At 31.1% G+C, this 20,213-nt stretch overlaps 1 protein-coding gene across 2 annotated transcripts in view; it reads right to left on the bottom strand.

Annotated features, from left to right (window-relative positions):
* Window positions 1-19,817, bottom strand: part of LOC135832349 (arylsulfatase J-like) — a 32,023-nt gene extending 12,206 nt beyond the window's left edge. The window contains exons 1-2 of one of the 2 annotated variants that reach the window (XR_010556301.1): window positions 19,479-19,817; window positions 16,121-16,280 (exon numbers count right to left, since the gene is read on the bottom strand). Coding sequence is in view for 1 of the 2 variants with exons in the window: in XM_065345530.1 (XP_065201602.1) it covers window positions 16,121-16,280; window positions 19,479-19,595 (277 nt within the window). In the remaining variant the exon portion in view is untranslated. The remainder of the gene's footprint in view (window positions 1-16,120; window positions 16,281-19,478) is intronic. The other variant, XM_065345530.1, reaches the window with a different exon arrangement.
* Between the last annotated feature and the right edge of the window lie 396 nt (window positions 19,818-20,213).

Consider the following 20,213-nt stretch of genomic DNA (forward strand, 5'->3'; position numbering starts at 1 on the left):
TTGAAGAGAGAATATAAAAATGATGTTAAACTTTTGTATACTGATACAGACTCATTAATTTTGTCAATAAAAACGCCAGACTTTTACAGTGATATGAAAGGAATGATTGATGAATTTGACACATCAGACTATCCTGAGAATAATATATATGGTATTCCTCAAGTTAATAAAAAAGTTATTGGTAAATTCAAAGATGAAATGAAAGGAAAAAGTATTGAAGAATTCATAGGGTTAGCTTCTAAATTGTACTCCATCAAAGTATTTGAAGAAGATGAAAAGAAAAGAGCAAAAGGAGTGAAGAAACATGTAATCAAAAATCAAATCACCCATAATGATTATAAAGAATGCTTAGAGAAGAAAATAACAAAGAGTTTCAAGCAGAAAATTATACAAAGTAAAAATCATAATATTTACACATTTGAACAAGATAAAAGAGGTTTATCTCCATTTGATGACAAGAGATGTATATTTGACAATGAAACTTTACCTTGCCCAGTTGACCACATGCTAGCAAAAAGCTAGCGTTTTATTCGCGTTTTGATAAGTTGCTAGCAATTTACTCGCTTTTTGTGGCCAGCAATAATTGTCTCGCTAAAAGTAAGCGATTTTCTTGCAGTTTTTCGCTAGCAAATTCAATTCTAGCAATTTTCGAGCTGTTTTCCAGCGACTCTCAGCTAGCTTTTACTTCACTTTAACTTGCTCGCCTTATGCTAGCGTATTACTGGCGGATACTTGCTCGCAATTCTATGCTAGGACAGTTCAAGCAATTTTCTCGCATATCTCAGCTAGCTTTTACTTCACTTCATACATGCTCGCCTGATGCTAGCGTATTACTGATGGATATTTGCTTGCAATTCTATGCCAAGAAAGTTCAAGCAATATTCTCGCATATCTCAGCTAGCTTTTGCCTCACTCTATACCTGCTCGCTTAATGCCAGCGTATCACTGACTAATATGTACCATTGTACCTGCTCACAGATGATAGGAAACTTCAGGTAATATTCTTGCATCTCTGAGCTAGCATTTACTTAGCCATCTGGCTCTAGAAAAATGTAAGCATATCTCTAGTTTCTGCATCTGGTGACTTGGCGTTTTTTTTGTAGTCAAATGATAGGAACGTGCTACCAGATCTTATACGCATTTCTCACCAATAAACCTTTTTCTGCGTTATTTATTGTAGCAAAATGCGAGCAGGTATCTTTTACATCCCTTAGCGCGCATACAAAAATCATTAAAAATATTCCTGCATATGACAATAGGAGTAATTGCACCCCCCCCCCCCCCGCCGATCTTCCGGGGCAACTTTTTTCTTAAAGGGGACAACAAAATTTCATCAAATGGACATGGAAAGCTGTAATTTACTCTACACTCCAATTTTAACACCCTCTGAAGACGACTTCAGGTGGGTTCAAGTCATTTTAGAGCCTCCAGTAGGCTTTTGAAACTTTAAATTCCCACAACATTAATTTATCAATTGGAGTTGGCAAGCTGAAATTTACTTCGCAGGTTTCAAATGGTTTTGAAGCTTCCAGCTACTTTAAGGAAATTCCAATTTTCCAAAACACGCCATACAACCTTCGAAAAGTCGCTGGAGGCTCCAAAACGACTTGAAATCCACAAGCAGTCGACTTCGTAGCGTATTAAAATTAGTTTGCAGAATGAATTTCGACTCTCCATCTCAGTTTGATGAAATTTTGTGAAAATTTAAAGTTTCAAAAATCTGCTGGAGGCTTCAGGAATTTTCAAAGAGTCGCTGGAGGCTCTAAAACGACTTGAAATTCACCTGCAGTACTTCGTAGCGTATTGAAATTAGTTTTCAGAATAAATTTGAGCTTTACAACTTCAATTTGAGTTTCAAAAATCTGATGGAGGCTCCAGAACTGCTCAAAACAAGTTGAAACCGTTTCCCATCGATTTGGCATGTCGAAAATAGGGTATATCCCAAATTTCAGGTTTCTTGGTCAATTTGGTAAAATTTTGATTTTTTCTCACATTTTGGCCAAAATTTGATTTTTGAAAATTCACCAAAAATCGAAAAAGGTACTTTACCACTTGAAATTTTGACAGGTGATGAATTTTTGCATGATCTTTCGATCTACGTTTGTGAGGTTTGAAAATTTTCGTGCACGTCCTACGAGTATGTTGAAACGCAAAATCTGCGATTTCGGCTGACCTTTCAATCAAAATGGCCGCCATTTTGTAAGTAAGGCCAATTTTTTTCAGCAAGTTTGCTTTAAAATGTTCCTTAGGATGTCCGCTTTAAGGAAAAAGTTGTCCCGGAGGATCGGCGGGGGTGCAATTACTCCCATTGCCGTGGACTAAAATGTTGTTCAAATGTTTTTGAAATTTTTAATTTTGATGGTTTGTTTGATACTTCATTTTCAAATTTTAAATTTTGACAATTTTTCTATTTCAAAAAAAACGTCATTTTTTATTTAATAAAGAGATTTTTCAACCTAAGCGCTAGCATAATGCTAGCGAATTGCTAGCGTCGATCTCTCTCATGGTATAGTTTGCTACTCTTAGATAAAGTGTGTCATCAAGTTGAATATAAGCTCAAGGTGGTATCTTGTTGAAAAGTAAGAAGAGTGACATCACTCTTCTTATACTGTCCCAAGATGCTAGCGTTATGCTAGCTCTGAGCTGGGACAGTCGCCTAATTTTTGGAATTTCCTGGAAAACTACCACCTGTTAAAGGTAAACACCCAGAATTTTTAAAAATTAACTAATAGTAATTATTTTACTGATCAAAGTTTTTCTACGCTAGCAAAATGCTAGCTTCTTGCTAGCATAATTTGCGCTAGCGTAAATGGTGCCGGAATATGAGACACTTTTTGCAAAAATTGCTAGCAAATCAGTCGCGATTTAGTCGCATGTACGTAGCAGAATGCAGAGCAAAGTGCCAACAAAATGCTAGCTTTTTGCTAGCTTTGTGCCAGCTACGTGCTAGCTATTTGTGCGCAATTCTGCTACTCTAATGTGACCTAATCGCAACTGATTTGCTAGCATTTTTTTAAAAAAGTGTCTCAAATTCCGGCACCATTTACGCTAGCACAAAATTTGCTAGCATTTGGTCAACTGGGTGGGGACATTATAAACTAGAAGTAGAAAGACAGAATTTTATCACACATTTGAAAACTCTCTCTTCACTAATATAAATAACTTTGGTTAAAATTTTTTTTTTCCTTATTATAAAATAATAATATGATCAATAATGAAAAGGGGCATCTTAAATTATTACTCTCTCATGTAAATTGGTATGATGTTTCAAGTAATCAGGAACTATCAGAAAATTTAATCAGAGAATTCAAAGACAAAGTATATTGGAGTGCAATTTCAGTTCATCAAAAACTGTCACAAGATTTCATTAGGGAATTCAAAGATCAAGTAAATTGGCATTGGATTTCATGCCATCAAAAACTGTCAGAAGATTTCATTAGAGAATTCAAAGATCAAGTAAATTGGGGAATGATTTCAAAACATCAAACACTATCAGAAGATTTCATGAGAGAATTCAAAGGCAAAGTAAATTGGGAAGAAATTTCACGTTATCAAAAACTGTCAGAAGATTTCATCATGGAATTTAAAGATTGTGTAAATTGGCATTGGATTTCAGCTCATCAAAAACTGTCTGAACATTTCATTAGAGAATTCAAAGATCAAGTAAATTGGCATTGGATTTCATGCCATCAAAAACTGGCTGAAGATTTCATTAAAGAATTTAAAGACCAAGTATGCTGGGAATGTATTTCATGGAGTCAAAAACTGTCTGAACATTTCATTAGAGAATTCAAAGACAAAGTAGATTGGAAAGAAATCTTAGAAAATCAAGAACTATCAGAAGATTTCATATGTGAATTGAAAGATTGGGTATCTAGGAAAAAAATGTAATAGTTAAAAGAATTGTTTTCTATAATAAAATGAGTTCTATTATAGAATTGGATAATTTTATAACAAATACTTTAAGGAACAATATTCAATTATTTCAAGAATCTAAGCAAAGAGTGAAAACATACAACATTGAGGATGCTCTTTCTCCTGAAGTTGTGAATGATTTTAAAAACATGGACAAGTTTCAATTTTCAGAAAGCATATTGATGTTATATTTGAGAACGAGAGAAAACTTGATGAAAACAAATGTGAATACATATTTGAATGAAATGAAAAAAATCATTCCTTATGAGATTATGAAGGAAGCTTCACAGAGATTTGGTCTCATATGCAATGTATCAAAAAAAGAGTATTATCCATCCAAAAGGTGTCAAAACTGTGGAAGTACTCGAGAATTTTTCAAAGATCGAGATAATATTTTAATATGCAAAAAATGTTTTGCCGAGGTAATTCACTACAAACATAATTCTAAACCTCATTGCTTCAAGAAACAAAATTCAAACTACAATAGGTTAAGTAATTTCAAAAAGTGTTTGGAGAAATATCAAGGAAAACAAACTGATTTTATAAGTCCAGAGGTTTATATACATTTACAAGAAGCTTTATCTACATTTGGACAAGTGAAAAAATCAACTGTTTTTTATTTCTTGAAAGAACTAGGTTATCATAAACACTATGACGATTATATTCTAATTCATTCTAATTTAACAGGGCAGAAACCAAGTGATATTTCCCATTTAGAACAACAACTTCTAAATGATTTTGAAAAATTTTCCAATCAATTTGATTTGATAAATAGCCATAGAAAAAACTTTATAAATATGAAATTTCTTTTACATAAATTAATGTTGAAAGATGGTCACAATTTTGATCCAGAAGATTTCATTTCACTTGGCAACAAGAGGGAATGTGATGAAATATGCAGAAAAATATTCCTTTCTTTAGGATGGAAATATTCATCTAATTAACTGCTTTGTTCTTTTAGAACACTGTTCTAAAAGATATTACCACTTTTTATAATTTTTTGTAACCACTAAAGCTGTATAAAACTCATTGTTTGGACTCACACATCTGTACGCATTTTGATCTGTAAAAGTTAGATTTTTGATTTCAATAAACAAGTCTGTGGTACGAATTCGCTCATTAGAAATGATGGATTCATTGTTATAATTGAACCACTTATTATTTGACTGAAATTTCTCAAAATTATAAACACATTCAATTTTTGTATTGACTCCCTCTGTTTCCATAAGCAATTTTACCCAAGTTTTTGTCACCAAATGCTGTTGACTCTTTAAATTTTGCTGCGACACTACCAAATAATCATAGTAATAGTTACTTGAAGATTCACCAAATTTTTTTGTTCTAATTCGACACATGTATTGTCCTTCATTTATAACTTTCAAAAATGATACAACCTCAACCTTTTTCTTCGATGTTGAATTCAAATATTCAAATTTATTGATACTTAAACGTTCTGGAATGTCAAAAGGAACATCTTTAAGCCATTCCAGCTGATACACAAATTCTTGTTCTGAAAATGTAACATTACAAAATAGTGTAACCCCATCATTGTTGACTATTTTTTGAGATCTGAAGAATAAATCATGTTCTTGTAAAGTTGATACAAAAAGGGTAAACAGAATAATACCAGCACACTTCATTTTATAATAGGAAAAAAAATTTTTCTACTATAAATGAGCAATAATTACAATTTAGTAAATGAAAATGTTAATATAAGAAAGGAATTGAAGGCAATGTATCAGGCAAGTAAAGCAGGTAAAATTTATAAGCAAGAAGTATTGGAAGAACAGTTTAAGCCAATCATTACACCACTAGAAAAAATTAGAAACCAAATAACTCAAAATGTTCCAGAAACCTTCCAAATACCTTCCCAAAATCTTCCAGAAACCTTCCCACAACCTACCCAAAATATGCTTGAGTGGAATAGTTCTCATGAAAATGTTCTTGGCGAAATAGCAAAACAATATTTACAATTTTATGCTGCTGATGATAAAAAAGAAATTTGTGATACTACTTTTGGGATTCGATATGATCCAGACATTAATAAATGGATGATTGGCAATGAAGAAATTACTTTTAATGGTAATAACATCAAGTTTAAAGGTGGTATTGAATTTAAAGGAACTCATGGTTTATGGCAGTTGTTGACATTGAAAAATCCAGATCCAAATCAGTATGATTCTGAAGATTTAAAGGATTTTTGGGAAATTATTGATAAAACCAGTAGTTATAAACAAAATAATAATCCATCTTCCAGAGTGAAATCAAGTTGTGGAATCAAATACATTTCTGTAATAAAACCTTTGCTAGATAAATATCTGAAAAAGGGAGGAGGGTTGTATCAAATTGATGATATCATAGATAAATATCTGAAAAAGGGAGGAGGGTTGTATCAAATTGATGATATCATAGATATTTATCTAGAAAAATTTGTTACAACTTACTTAAAGATTCGAAATGGATCTTTAGATGGTAAGGCAATAGTACCAATTTTAAATCATCTCAAAAAAATGAATTTGTATGCCAACACATCTGGGGATAAATATATTTATTGGGATAACTTGCCTGAATTGTTTGATAAATTAGTTGTTTTGTATGGTGAAAAGAAAGCTGGAAATTCCAACCCTCATTTAAGAAATGAAATTGTTAGGATTTTGCAAGAACTTAAAGAACTTTGAAAAAAAAAAATTTCCTATTATAAAATGAATAGTGACTCTCCATGTAGTAGTGAAGGAAATAATTCTAATACACAAAGTGGGAGAACAAGCTCCCAGCATCAAAATATGAAAACATGTATTTTCTTGATGACGATTCTCTTGAAAAGTATTTGGAAATTTAGAAAAAAAGTGATTAGACGCAAAAAGAAGAAATGATATTTTTTTTCTGTAATAAACATGAATAGTAACAACTTTAAAACTATATTGAATGACAAAATTCGACAAAGAATTCCCAAGGTGATGTTTGATGGTGAAGTGAAAGAAGGTAGTGGTATGTTGGGTACAGTTGCAAATTGGGCAATAAAGAAGCTTCCATTACCTCCCATGCATTTAGAAGATCATAATTTTACTGGACCCTGGACAAATCCAACTTTACAAATATTGAAAGGAGTTGAACCAAGAAATAAACTGGATTATGCATCTAGGAGACATGATGTTGCTTATGAATTGATGGAAGATCCTGCTGAACTTCATGAAGCTGATTATATATTACAGAGAGAAGCTTCAAATATTGCACGTGATAAAGATACAAGTAAAAAATTGGAAAAACAAGCTCAGCTTGTGGATGCTGTCATGGGTGCAAAAAGGTACTTTGGTACCGGTATGAAAAAGGAAAATTATGAAAAAATTCCTGTCAATTTAGATGAAAAAGAACAACTGTTAATTCTAGAGGGAATAAAGTTAGGGAAACCAATTACTTTAAACTTGGATCACAAACAATTGATTCGAACAAAAAACAGTGTGATGAAAGAGACTTATTTACCAGTGACAACATATCAAAAGAAGGAAATCAGTAAAGCGCGTACTAAAAAGAAATCAGTCAAGATAAAGTTGTCTGCAAAACAATTGGAATTTATCAACACAAATAATAAAACTGGAGGTTTCTTACCTGCTCTAGTTGCTGCATTACCAGCTATAGCTGCAGCATCATCCATAATTAAAAATGGTTTTGATGCCTATAGCAATCATAGAGCAAACAATCAGTTAGTTGAAGAAGTTAAAAAAAGATATAAAGAAGAAAAACCTCTTCACAAACAACTAACTGATATACTAGAGGAACCAGTAAAGTCTGGTACAGGTTTGGAAAACAACGAAAAGGTTTTGCAATTTATAAATAATTCTAAAGATATCAAATTAGCTATGAAGAAAGTAGGAAAAGGATTATATTTGAATCCAGCTTCTCATCGAAAACCTGTTGAAGGTGAGGGGTTATATTTAAATCCGGCTTCTCATCGAAAACCTGTTGAAGGTGCTGGGGTTAATGTGAAAGCAAAAAAAAAAAGAGGAAGGGAGGTTAATAAAAATTCCTATTAAACCCTTATCCAATATGGAACTAGAATTATATGCAAAGGAATTGTGTATACCTTATTTTAGGGGAGTGTTTATGAAAGATCAACTACCAAAACAAATTGGAAGAAATGAAAGCATGATTATCAATTTAGATGATTCTATTGGACCTGGATCTCATTGGGTTTGTTTTTTCAAGAAAGATGATTATATAATTTATTTTGATTCTTTTGGTGAAAGACCTCCTAGTGAAGTACTAAACTATTTTCAAAAGAATGTATATTATAATGTTGACCAAAAGCAAAATTTCAATCAAGTTATTTGTGGACATCTTTGTTTGAAATTTTTAGCTGAGTTCTAAGTATTTTAAGAGAATTTCTCTTAAAATTACATTTCTCTAATATCCAATGCTACATAAATTTTTTCATCACCAAAATCCAACAGATTACCATCTTGATCTACAATCTGAACTACAATTTCCCTGAAAGAATGTGTATTTATTTCATAGTATAAGTAGTGATATGGGATTATCCAATATTTTTCACCTGTTGGAGCTGACCAGGGGTGGGAGTATATTACACCACCTCCTCCTTCTCCATTTTCATAATTTGTATTCACTAAATTACATTTTACTTGAATAGCAGTAAGAGGAAAAATGTCAATCATTCTATCTGAATGATGTGTTACATCTTTTTCTAAAACCCTTTCACTATAACCCAAAACTCTACAAATAGAGTTGGGTACACTAAAGTCAACTTTTTTACCTTCAGATATTATCTTTACTTTATGAGTATATGGTGTTAAATTCATTTTCAATTTATCTGCTGCACACCTTCTCTCTTTAATTGCTTGTAAGATATCTTCTACTTTGTACTTATCTCCAGGAATGTGAATGTAATGACGACACTCTTTATCTAATAACTTATCTAGATGTAAATCTTCCCTTTTTTGTATTATTGTACTTAGTTTATCAAATTCCTTTGCTTTGATTGTACTCTCTAGATTATCTACATCATAAATTCCTTCTGGAACTGGAATCATCTTCTTTTCATCTTCTGAAAGATCAAATCGTATATTTTTTCTCTCAACATTATATAAAGAGTTGAATTTTTTATCTCTTATAGCGTTGATAATATCCGTAACTTCGTAGGCACCTTCTGGAATATAAATTTCCTCGTGATTTCCTTGATCATCTACAAGATCAAACCTGTTGTTATGTTTTCTTACATTCATTAAAGAATTAAAGAGACTAAGAATGAGTAAACAAACTCCATAGAGTTTATTAGAACACAGATTAACTCTATTTTTAAATATTGTGTGAATGTAAGAAGATAAAGTTTCTCCTTTACGTTCGCCTATTAAATCAAATCTCATATTTATAATACAAAAAAAAAATCCTAATATAAATGAAGAAAAAACGTATTATAAAAGTAGTTAAAAGTGATATACCTATTGAAATTGAAAATTATGATTACAAGGAGGTGGGTCCACGATATAATAGAAATTTTCCAAATGTAATTCGAGCTGGTATATTTGGTCCATCAGGTTGTGGTAAAACCAATCTTTTAATTCAAATTCTAATGGAAATAAATACATATACCCATATTTATCTTTGCTCAAAAACATCTCATCAAGAAAAATATATTCGATTGAAAAACATAATAGATATTATCAACAGAACATCGTCAGAACAGAACATTGGTTTTAGTACTATATTACCTCAAGATTTGAAAGAACCTGAAGAAATGAAACCAAATTCAGTTATAATTTTTGACGATGTTTTGACAGACCCTCAAGATAAAATAGCAAATTTCTATCTGAGAGGAAGACATTACAATATTTCTTGCTTTTATCTAGCTCAATCCTATTCAAAATGTCCAAAACAATGTATAAGAGATAATTTTAATTTACTGGCAATTTTTATGCAAGATCTTAGAAATTCGAGACACATTTACGATAATCATGTCTCGCATTTAGTAACATTTGATGAATATTTGGAAATGTGCAATATTTGTTGGAAAACTAAGTATGGCTTTCTAGTAATTGATAAAGATTGTGATAATGTGAATGAAATTTTTAAACAAAGTTTTAAAGGATTTTTTTATATACAATAAATAAATGGAAGAAGCTAAAGAATTACATGCACCTATTAGGAAAAAGTTTTGTAAAAGAAGTATTGTAACCAAAGGTATTGATGATTTATGGGCAGCTGATTTATTAATTATGGACAAATATTCCAAAGAAAATGATGGTTTTAAATATATGCTCAATGTTGAAGATACATTTTCTAAATTTGTATGGATTGAACCTTTGAAGAATAAGTCAGGTAAAGCAGCTACAGATGCTTTTGAAAATATTTTGAAAATCTCGAAAAGAAAACCCAATTTACTTCATGTGGACAAAGGTGGGGAATTTGTAAATCAAACTTTCAAGACAATGTTGAAAAAACACAACATTAAAATGTATCATACCAATAATGAGGAAAAGTCTGCAATAATTGAACGTTTCAACAGAACATTAAATCAAAAGTTGAAAATTTATTTTGAGATGAGGAAGAATTTCAGATGGATTGATATTTTACCTAAAATACTAGAAGAATATAACACAAAAGATGTTCATAGAACTATTGGTATGCCACCTATTAAAGTTGATAAGGATAATGCAGAAGAAATTTTGATGAAATTTAACAAAAATAAACCCAAATGTAAATCGAATCAGAAATTTAAGCAGGGAGATCGAGTTAGAATTTTTGCATATAAAAAAGTTTTTGATAACAAGTACAAGAATAACTGGACTAAAGAAATTTTTGTAGTTGATGAAATATTTCACACAACTCCTGTAACTTATTCTATTAAAGATACTGATGGTGAAGAAATTGAAGGGAAATTCTATAATGAAGAACTTTTAAAATCCAAGTTTTAATAAAAAAAAAATTTTTCCTATTATAAATATGATACAAAATTACATTGAAAGTGAAGACTTTGTAGTCTACAGACCCTCTCCACAAGATGATATAAATAAACCAAACAGTAAAATTCGTATAAGAACATACAATGAAGATGTCATTACCCATCCACATAGAAGTGGATTACTTGTGAAAGGAATTGTTACAGTGACTAAAAATTCTGACAAGAGTGCTGTAGCAGAACTTGATTTGAAAAAAATATCATTTGTTACTAATCCACTACCACATTTATTTTCAAAAATTGAATATTTGGAATGTGATAAAATAATAGATTCAGTTGAAGAGCCAGGTGTGGTTACTACTATGAAAGGAATTGTTTCATTTGGTTCTGATTCGATTTACAATGATGGAGGCTGGAATATCTCCTCTCCAAACTCAAATGTTCTGAACAAATCTGGGTATTTTACTTTGTATAATTCTTTAGAAACACTATTTGGTTATCATGAGGATCACAAGGATTATGTATTTCACGTCCCACATGAATTAAGGTTAACAAAAACCCATCTCAATAATTATAATAATATGTTTCAAGTTGATAGTACTTTTGCAAATGAACATACTATTACTATAAAATTTACAGATGTTGCACTAATAATGTCACAGGTAAAATTGAGAAGAGAAATGGAAAACAAATGTCTAAAACAAATACTGGCTTCAAAAGATTTACCACAAATTTTTAGACATTTGGGATATGAGTTTAAAACTGGTATAACAACAAAAAAGTATACATGTGAATATACTTGTGATGGGAATCCAATATTTATAAGGCTTTTGACGTATTGCGGGTTGCATATCGGTTTGCCTGAACTTTATCGGTTTGGTGGGCATTCTTATCAGTGAGTATCAAAATTCCATATTTTGAGCAATTTTCACAAGGTGTTTTTGAAATTTATAGCTTTTATTTAGTTTTTCCTTCAATTTTGACACTGTTAAATCCTGTGATGGAAAAATATCCGTTCTTTGTCAAGGTTCAAAGACGTTTTGTCAAGTTCTTTAAAACTCGACGAAGAGAGGATCTTTTTCCATTACAGGGTTTAACAGTGTTTGAAATTGAAGAAAAATCTAAATAAAAGCTATACATTTCAAATACACCTTGCGAAAATTGCTCAAAATATGAAATTTTGATACTCACTGATAAGAATGCCCACCAAACCGATAAAGTTCAGGCAAACCGATATGCAACCCGCAATACGTCAAAAGCCTTATTCTTATTGGGATGCAAAAAAATAGAAATGATAACATCAAAGTGGATAATAGTCAATTTGATTTATGTGGCCTTGAAAACGTTCAAGCTGTTCTCAACAATAATGAACATTATCCTAAAACTGAACTAAATATAAATAGTTCAGAAAATGATTATAATAAAATTTATCAAATGTTTAAAAATTTCAAACTAGCTTATTATGGTAATGAAGGGAAACCAATTTGTTCTTTAAATGATTATGTCAACAAATATCCCATAATAGCTATTGATTGTACCTGCCAACCTGAAAGCATAAAGGAGAGTACCACAAACGTAAAATTAAAATTTAGATTCAAGGAAGCTCTTTCTGCTGATACAGTAATACACATTGTAACTATTTATAATGTTGTTTCTACTTATAACCCTTTCACAAATAGAGCTGTTGTAAATTAATCTTACATCTTTTATGAAAAATTTTTTCATAAAAAAGTTTTTTATTCACATCATTAAAGTCTGACAATATGAATATTACTTGAGTCTAAGTTACATAAAATATGTTCAATTAAGTCTTTTGAAATATTGCGATTTACTATGTCTTTAAGTTCTTTTGGTAGTTTTTCATTTTCTGAAATTGCGCACTAATTTACTTTGTCTTTGAACTTTATAAATATGAAATTTCCTGATAAATATTGATACCTTGAAATTCTATACCCCAATCAACTTGATCTTTGAATTCTCTTATAAAGTTTTCTGATAGTGTTTGATGTTTTGAAATCCGTTTAAAATCTACTTTGTCTTTAAATTCTCTTATGAAATCTTCAGATAGCATCTCATACCATGAAATTGCTCTCCAATCTACTTTGTCTTTGAATTCCCTTATGAAATCTTCTGACAGTTTTTGATGAACTGAAATCCTTTCCCAATTTACTTGATCTTTGAATTCTCTTATGAAATACTCAGATAGATCTTGATATCTTGAAATCTTTTTCCAATGTACTTGATCTTTGAATTCTCTTATAAAGTTTTCTGATAGTGTTTGATATTTTGAAATTGCACTCCAATTTACTTTGCCTTTGAATTCCCTTATGAAATTTTCTGATAGTTTTTGATATTCTGAAATTGCACTCCAATTTACTTGATCTTTGAATTCTCTTATGAAATTTTCTGATAGTTTTTGATAACGTGAAATTTCTTCCCAATTTACTTGATCTTTGAATTCTCTTATGAAATACTCAGATAGATCTTGATATTTTGAAATCCAATGCCAATCTACTTGATCTTTGAACTCTCTTATAAAGTTTTCTGATAGTGCTTGATTTCCTGAAATTTCACTCCAATATACTTTGTCTTTGAATTCTCTTATAAAGTTTTCTGATAGTTTTTGACGCCATGAAATCCTTTCCCAATCAACATAATCTTTTATTAATTCAAGGTGGCTCTTTTCAATAGTGTTCATTATTTATTTTATAATAGAAAGAAAAAAAAAAATGTCAATTTGTTTTAATCAAATGCAAAAATTTCTCTTCAATAACAACCTCCACATCTGGTGGGTGCATTAGTTAAAAGAATCAGTTTCTATGATAAAGGTGCTGATGTTTGTGTTGTCACTTTATTAAGTGATAATGTTTTCTTTAACTAGTGGTATAATGGTAATGTTGTGACGAAATTTTTGCATTTGTTTGAAATGTTCAAGTTTTGATGAAATTTTTGCATTTCATTGAAATGTTTAAGTTTTGAATGAATTTTTGCATTTGTTTGAAATGTTTAAGTTTTGAAAGAATTTTTGCATTTCATTGAAATGTTCAAGTTTTGATGAAATTTTTGCATTTCATTGAAATGTTTAAGTATTGCAAAAAATTTTGCATTTCATTTCAATATCTAAGTTTTGTGAATATTTTTGCATTTGATTGAATGAAAAACTATGTGAAGGTTTATGTGAAATTTTTCACATAAGCTTCCACATACTTTTGAATTTAAAAAGTATTGTAAGAATTCTTACTCCAGTGCCAGGAAATACATTTTATATCTACTGGTAGGTAGGTAGGTATTTCACGTGAGTTGGAAAAACCGTCAAGTGGTTTTGTTTCTTTTGAATGAGATTTCTGAACTTTCTATATCAAAAAACCATCATTAACATCTTTTACAATTAATGCTTCAATATTTGCAACTTTTCTTCCAAGACACAGGAAGTAAGAAGAGAACGATTCAGACATTCACATAGGTATACATATACGTATTTTGTTGTTTTGCAGTTCCGCGTTTAGTTAGGATCTCAGAATCTCGTAATTTAAGTATGGTTTACATAATCTAGGTATGTACATACAATTTCTGTTTGAATTTTCATGCTTTGTGAACTCCATCGGAAGGTTGTCAAAAAATTACTATTTTTTCGTATTTTTAAATTTTAATTAAATTTTTGTTTTTTACATTTCTTTAAATACTGTCTTACTATTTTGATGTTTTGAGATCCAGTGCAATTTCAATACGAGAACAATCAAATTTCAAATGGAAATTTATTCGCAAAGCCTATGAGAGAGGAGAGGGTAAAGGGTATCATTCATATATCTAATAGTTATTTTTCACTTTTTCAGTGTGGAAGAGCAATTCGCGCACCTATTCAAGTTAAATTGTCCGCGCTCTCATTTTTTTTTAATTTTCCAAAAATGTTTGGTAAGTATAGGTACTTATTATTAAGTATATTTTTTTTATAAAATTGAAAAAAAAAATCATATCATACGAGAATATGTAGTACCTAAATCCTACATGACGAGAAAAAAATTAAAAATTATGCCAATAATCTTGGCAATATTTGTAGGAACAGTACGCTCATTGGCTTATTTTTTCTCCTGTTTCTCAAATTTCTCTTTTTTTTCTTTTCTTCTTAATCGTATGTATAATTACCTACTCTCGCAGAAATTAAAATAGGTAGGTATATAGGTTCTTACATAGAAACTTGTTGAATTTGTTGGTGTTTCCTACTCTTTGGAACAAAACTTTAAGAAGTTATTTTTATTTTTTGTTTGAATAAACTGAAACAAACGTAAAGTTACCAATGGTTAAACATCCAACCGCCTGCGCCCCTTCCCCCAAAAATGTATGAATAAAAAAAACGTTGACTTCTTTTCACAGTAGGTACCCACTGAAAAATTATGTATCTAAATAGAAAACTACTGTCATTAATTTTATAAAATCAGATACAATACAAAAAAAAAGATACATAGGTACAGGTAGGTAGGTAGATAGGTAGATAGGTAATAATGTTCTTTTTTTTGGTCCACTGTCCACTCATATTTTGAATATTATCGAATCAGTGATTTGATTAGGCTGATAGAAGCGGACGTGTATCGTATGCCGATGATTAGGTATGTGTTGTACATTCCGTTAATTATTTATAAATTACAGACTGAAATACCAATCGCAAATTCTAGTATACTAAAATAAAATAAACAAAAACGTCGAATAATTAGTGTAGGTACCTAATTTGGTAATCTATTCACCTATCTTTATTACATTTCATGGTGAAACATTCTATAGGTAAGTTCAAGTACTTATTTTCATGATCAATAGCAAATTATGATTTTATTCTGAGCATCTTATTCGCTAATTGTTATTCCATACGCATACGCGCATGTCATGTCATTTCTAATTTAAAAGATTGCTCAATCGGGAGTTCAGGACATTCGTATGTGTGAAGAAATGTAGGTCCTAGGTACTAGGTACATGGGAATTTCGGTAAACAGATTGAAATTATAAGCTGTTAGCAACTTCTTAAATGATTATTTACTCAAGAAATTGTTAACTTAATATAATGGTACGTATATGGGTTACATGATACCTATTTACCTAGTCATAATCACTAATAAGGTTACAATAAGTATTATGAAATCATCATCCGGACGTAAGTAACTATTTACTATACTTAGAACGCTGGTAAATTTACCTTGGTTAAAAGTGTAATAACTTTAAACTTTGGAAAGAATTGAAAATTGCTCGACTAATAACAATAAATTCAATCACCATCTAAAAGTGTTGGGTGAAAATTAGATTACCTACCTGTGTGAATGGGGTATTTTCCTGTTAATAATGCTGCTCTTGAAGGACTGCATAATGTTTCACTGTAATGATTTTTTAAAATCACACCGTTGTAAGCTAAAGCATCGATGTTAGGGGTTGCAATTTCGTCAGATCCGTGAAAACCAACATCATTCCAGCCCTGTCAATAATTCGTAACAAATCTGGGTATTAATAAAACCGCTTTCATAATACCTACCAATACTTACGTAACACTCTCGAATAAAACATTTCCGTTTACTTATAATGTATTACTCATAAACGAAGAAAAAACTCAATTTACTAACTAAAAGTTGTATGTTATTGCCATAAGTAATTATACACATACACGTATTTTGTGCAAAACAATGTGAACGTTTTAAGACAGCAGTTCGCCCTTCGAATATACTTTGTATGTGTTAGGTAGGTAGGTATAGTGGCAGATATATTATTTCTACAATTAGTTTTTATGTTTCTCAAATTTACAATCACACAATGCATTAGTTTTAACAGTAACATCCTTGACATTCACGATCATTGGCAATTGATCAAATTACACAGGGCGACTAAAATTGGTGCCTTTAAACATGGATGGAGCATGTCGCTGTAAAATGTGATGTGATAGAAAATTTTCAAAAAGGGTCCATTTTGTCACATAAAATCTCTTAAATTCTAAAATTTTTTTAAATCGATTTGTCAAAAAGAAATTGAACGCAATTTTTTAAATTTGTAAATACAAATTTCATTATCTCGTTTCTTCGCTTAAAATTCACAAATAGGCAATATTCATTTTTTAATGCACCAAGTCCTAATTAAAATGTACCTATATTTGCATAAATAAAAGAGATTCCATATAGTCTACAGTCCAAGTGCGAAAAAGTGTCATTTGAGTGGGCCGTTTTTGGGGACAAAAAAAAAAGAGTAGACTTTTTGTTAGTATCTCATTAGCAATCAAGAAAATGGACATTTCGGATTTTTTGGTCGGCACAATAGGGAGCTGGAACCTCAAAACCCCCATTTTTCGAAGTTGGGTGGGGATAAAATTTTTTTTTTTAATTTGGTAGAGGACACTCTCCTGAGTATAGATAGGTATATATTTTTTTGAGTGGGCTCCGGCACAGTTGCCTTCCAGAGCTGTATAAAGGCAATTTTTTGCCAATTTTGGCACTTTTTCACACAAAAACGGCTTTGTGGAAGTAATAAGGCCTTCGGGACAAAAATACGCACCAACATGATTGCATCCATTCATCCCACACTGATAGCGACCGTCATTGTCCAAAATGGCCGGCACAATGACCCGCAGTGAATTTTAAAAGTTACGCATTCGGGCCATTTCATGAAAAAAATTGACTGTATGACTTTTTGACAACGTGACCGTGCGACCTATCAAAGTGGGTTAAAATTTCGAGATAAAAACGAAAATCGCAAAAAAAAAATTTTTGAGCATTCTGTGAAAATTTTGAGTTGAAAAAATTGTATGAATGTATGACATTTCGACAAAGTGATTGTGCGACCTATCAAACTGCGTTAAAATTTTGGCGAGAGAAACGAAAATCGCAATAAAAAATTTTTTTGAGCATTTCGTGAAAATTTTGAGCGGAAAAAATTGTATGAATGTGTATGGCATTTCAACAACGTGACCGTGTGACCTATCAAAGTGGGTTAAAATTTTGTAAGAAAAATGGAAATTTCAATGAAACATTTTTTTGAGTATTTCATGAAAATTTTGAGCTGAAAAAATTGTATGAATCATTTCTCAAGTATTTTCAGTCTATTGTAACATTCAACGTATACGAAAGTGTTTAAATTTTGCGTAAAAATATAAAGATTCGGATAGATTTTTATAAATGGCTCATCTCAACAATCTTGAACCTCAAAAATCATATAATGTACATTGTTCAGTATTTTCAATGAAATATGCTTGAAGATCGCTTCAGTTTGGTAAAACCAATACAAAGCAGAAACATAGGTACAATAATTCTCAGTATACAATCATGATAAGTATCGGATGCTACAACAGACTGAAAATCGTTGAGAAATGATTCATACAATTCTTTTGGCTCAAAATTTTCAGGAAATGCTCAAAAAAAATATATTGAGATTTTCGTTTTTCTTGCAAAAGTTTTAGGTCACATGTTACAACAGACTGAAAATACTTGAGAAATGAATCATACAATTTTTTCAGCTCAAAATTTTTATGAAATGCTCAAAAAAATGTTTCATTGAAACTTTCCGTTTTTCTTGCAATGACGTTGTCGAAATGTCATACATTCATTTATGAATTTTTCAACTCAAAATTTTCATGAAATGCTCAAAAAAAAATTTCATTGAGATTTCAGCTTTTCTCGTGAAATATTAACCAACTTTGATAGGTCACACGGTCACGTTGTTGAAATGTCATACACATTCATACAATTTTTCCGCTCAAAATTTTCACGAAATGCTCAAAAAAAATGTTTATTGAGATTTTTCGTTTTTATCGCGAAATTTTAACGCAGTTTGCTAGGTCGCACAATCACTTTGTCGAAATGTCATACATTCATGCAATTTTTTCAGCTCAAAATTTTCACGAAATGCTCAAAAAAATTTTTTTTGCGATTCATCTCGAAATTTTAAACCACTTTGATAGGTCGCACGGTCACGTTGTCGAAAAGTCATACGGTCAATTTTTTTCATGAAATGGCCCGGATGCGTAACTTTTAAAATTCACTGCGGGTCATTGTGCCGGCCATTTTGGACAATGACGGTCGCTATCAGTGTGGGATGAATGGATGCAATCATGTTGGTGCGTATTTTTTGTCCCGAAGGCCTTATTACTTCCATTAAGTCGTTTTTGTGTGAAAAATTGCCTTTATACAGCTCCGGAAGGCAACTGTGCCGGAGCCCACGCAAAAAAATATATATCTATACTCAGGAGAGTGTCCTCTACCAAATTAAAAAAAAATTTTTTGTCCCCACTCAACTTCGAAAAATGTGGGGTTTGAGGCTCCAGCTCCCTATTGTGCCGACCAAAAAATCTGAAATGTCCATTTTCTTGAATGCTAATGAGATATTAACAGAAGGCCTACTCTTTTTTTTTGTCCCTCAAAAAAGCCAACTGTTTTCGGTTTCTAGAGCACTTTTTTGCGTTTGGACTGTAGACTAATAGGATTTTTATTTTACACAAATCATTCACATCAATAGGTACTTGGTATAGGCCGAAGTTGTTTTTTTTTTTTTTTCATTAGAATTAAATAAGTTAAATATTACCTCACCGTACTGTAATAACTTACTTTTGGTGCAGATTTAGAAAATATTTTGTTTTAATCAATTCATTTATAAGCCTTTAAAAAAATAGGTAAGTAGTTTTATAATGACTTACCAAATCATCGGCCAGAATAAAAATAATGTGAGGTGCTTTCTTGTTCACGTTATTAACATTTTCACAGTAAATATATTTATTGAAAATATTAAAAATCGCGAACAAAATCAGCAACATGGTGTAACTCGACTTCGAAATCCAGCTACGAATAAAATGCGATTATCAACATGGAATTGTAATTGACACTCACGTGGTCAAGTTTAAGGTGAAATAAAGACTGGTTTTGAATTTGTAAAAGAACTTGTATTTAATAGGTACCGCATCTCACGTTCATTCACGAAAGCAAAAATTTTTATTATGTTCGTCCCTTCTCGAATATGTTTTATTGCCGCATTTCTAACAAATTTGTAATTTAGGATTAATCGTCATGCGAAGTTGAAGGTAAAAAATCGAACTGCTATAGGTGGGAGTTTAATTGTGGTACAAATTGCATAACACGCGCGTCAAAGATTCAACCGTAAATTCGTAAATAAATATTTCCGTATGAAATTTATTGACAAATTTTTGACTGACTTTTTATGAACGGAAAACATACAATCGGACAGAATCATTTCAACTGATTATATTGATATGCACGTTATGCAATCGCGCTGTGAAATGCGATTTATTTGTCTGATATTGTTTTTCCTTGATTGTATCAGTTCTGCAATTCAACTTGCATTGCAAACGGGATTTCATTAAAATGCTCATGGAATGCGGATTGCTTTTTTCGCTGACCCTTGCGGCCTTGTGACA

The sequence above is a fragment of the Planococcus citri genome, chromosome 1 (assembly GCF_950023065.1).
Source record: "Planococcus citri chromosome 1, ihPlaCitr1.1, whole genome shotgun sequence".
Classification (NCBI taxonomy): Eukaryota; Metazoa; Arthropoda; class Insecta; order Hemiptera; family Pseudococcidae; genus Planococcus; species Planococcus citri.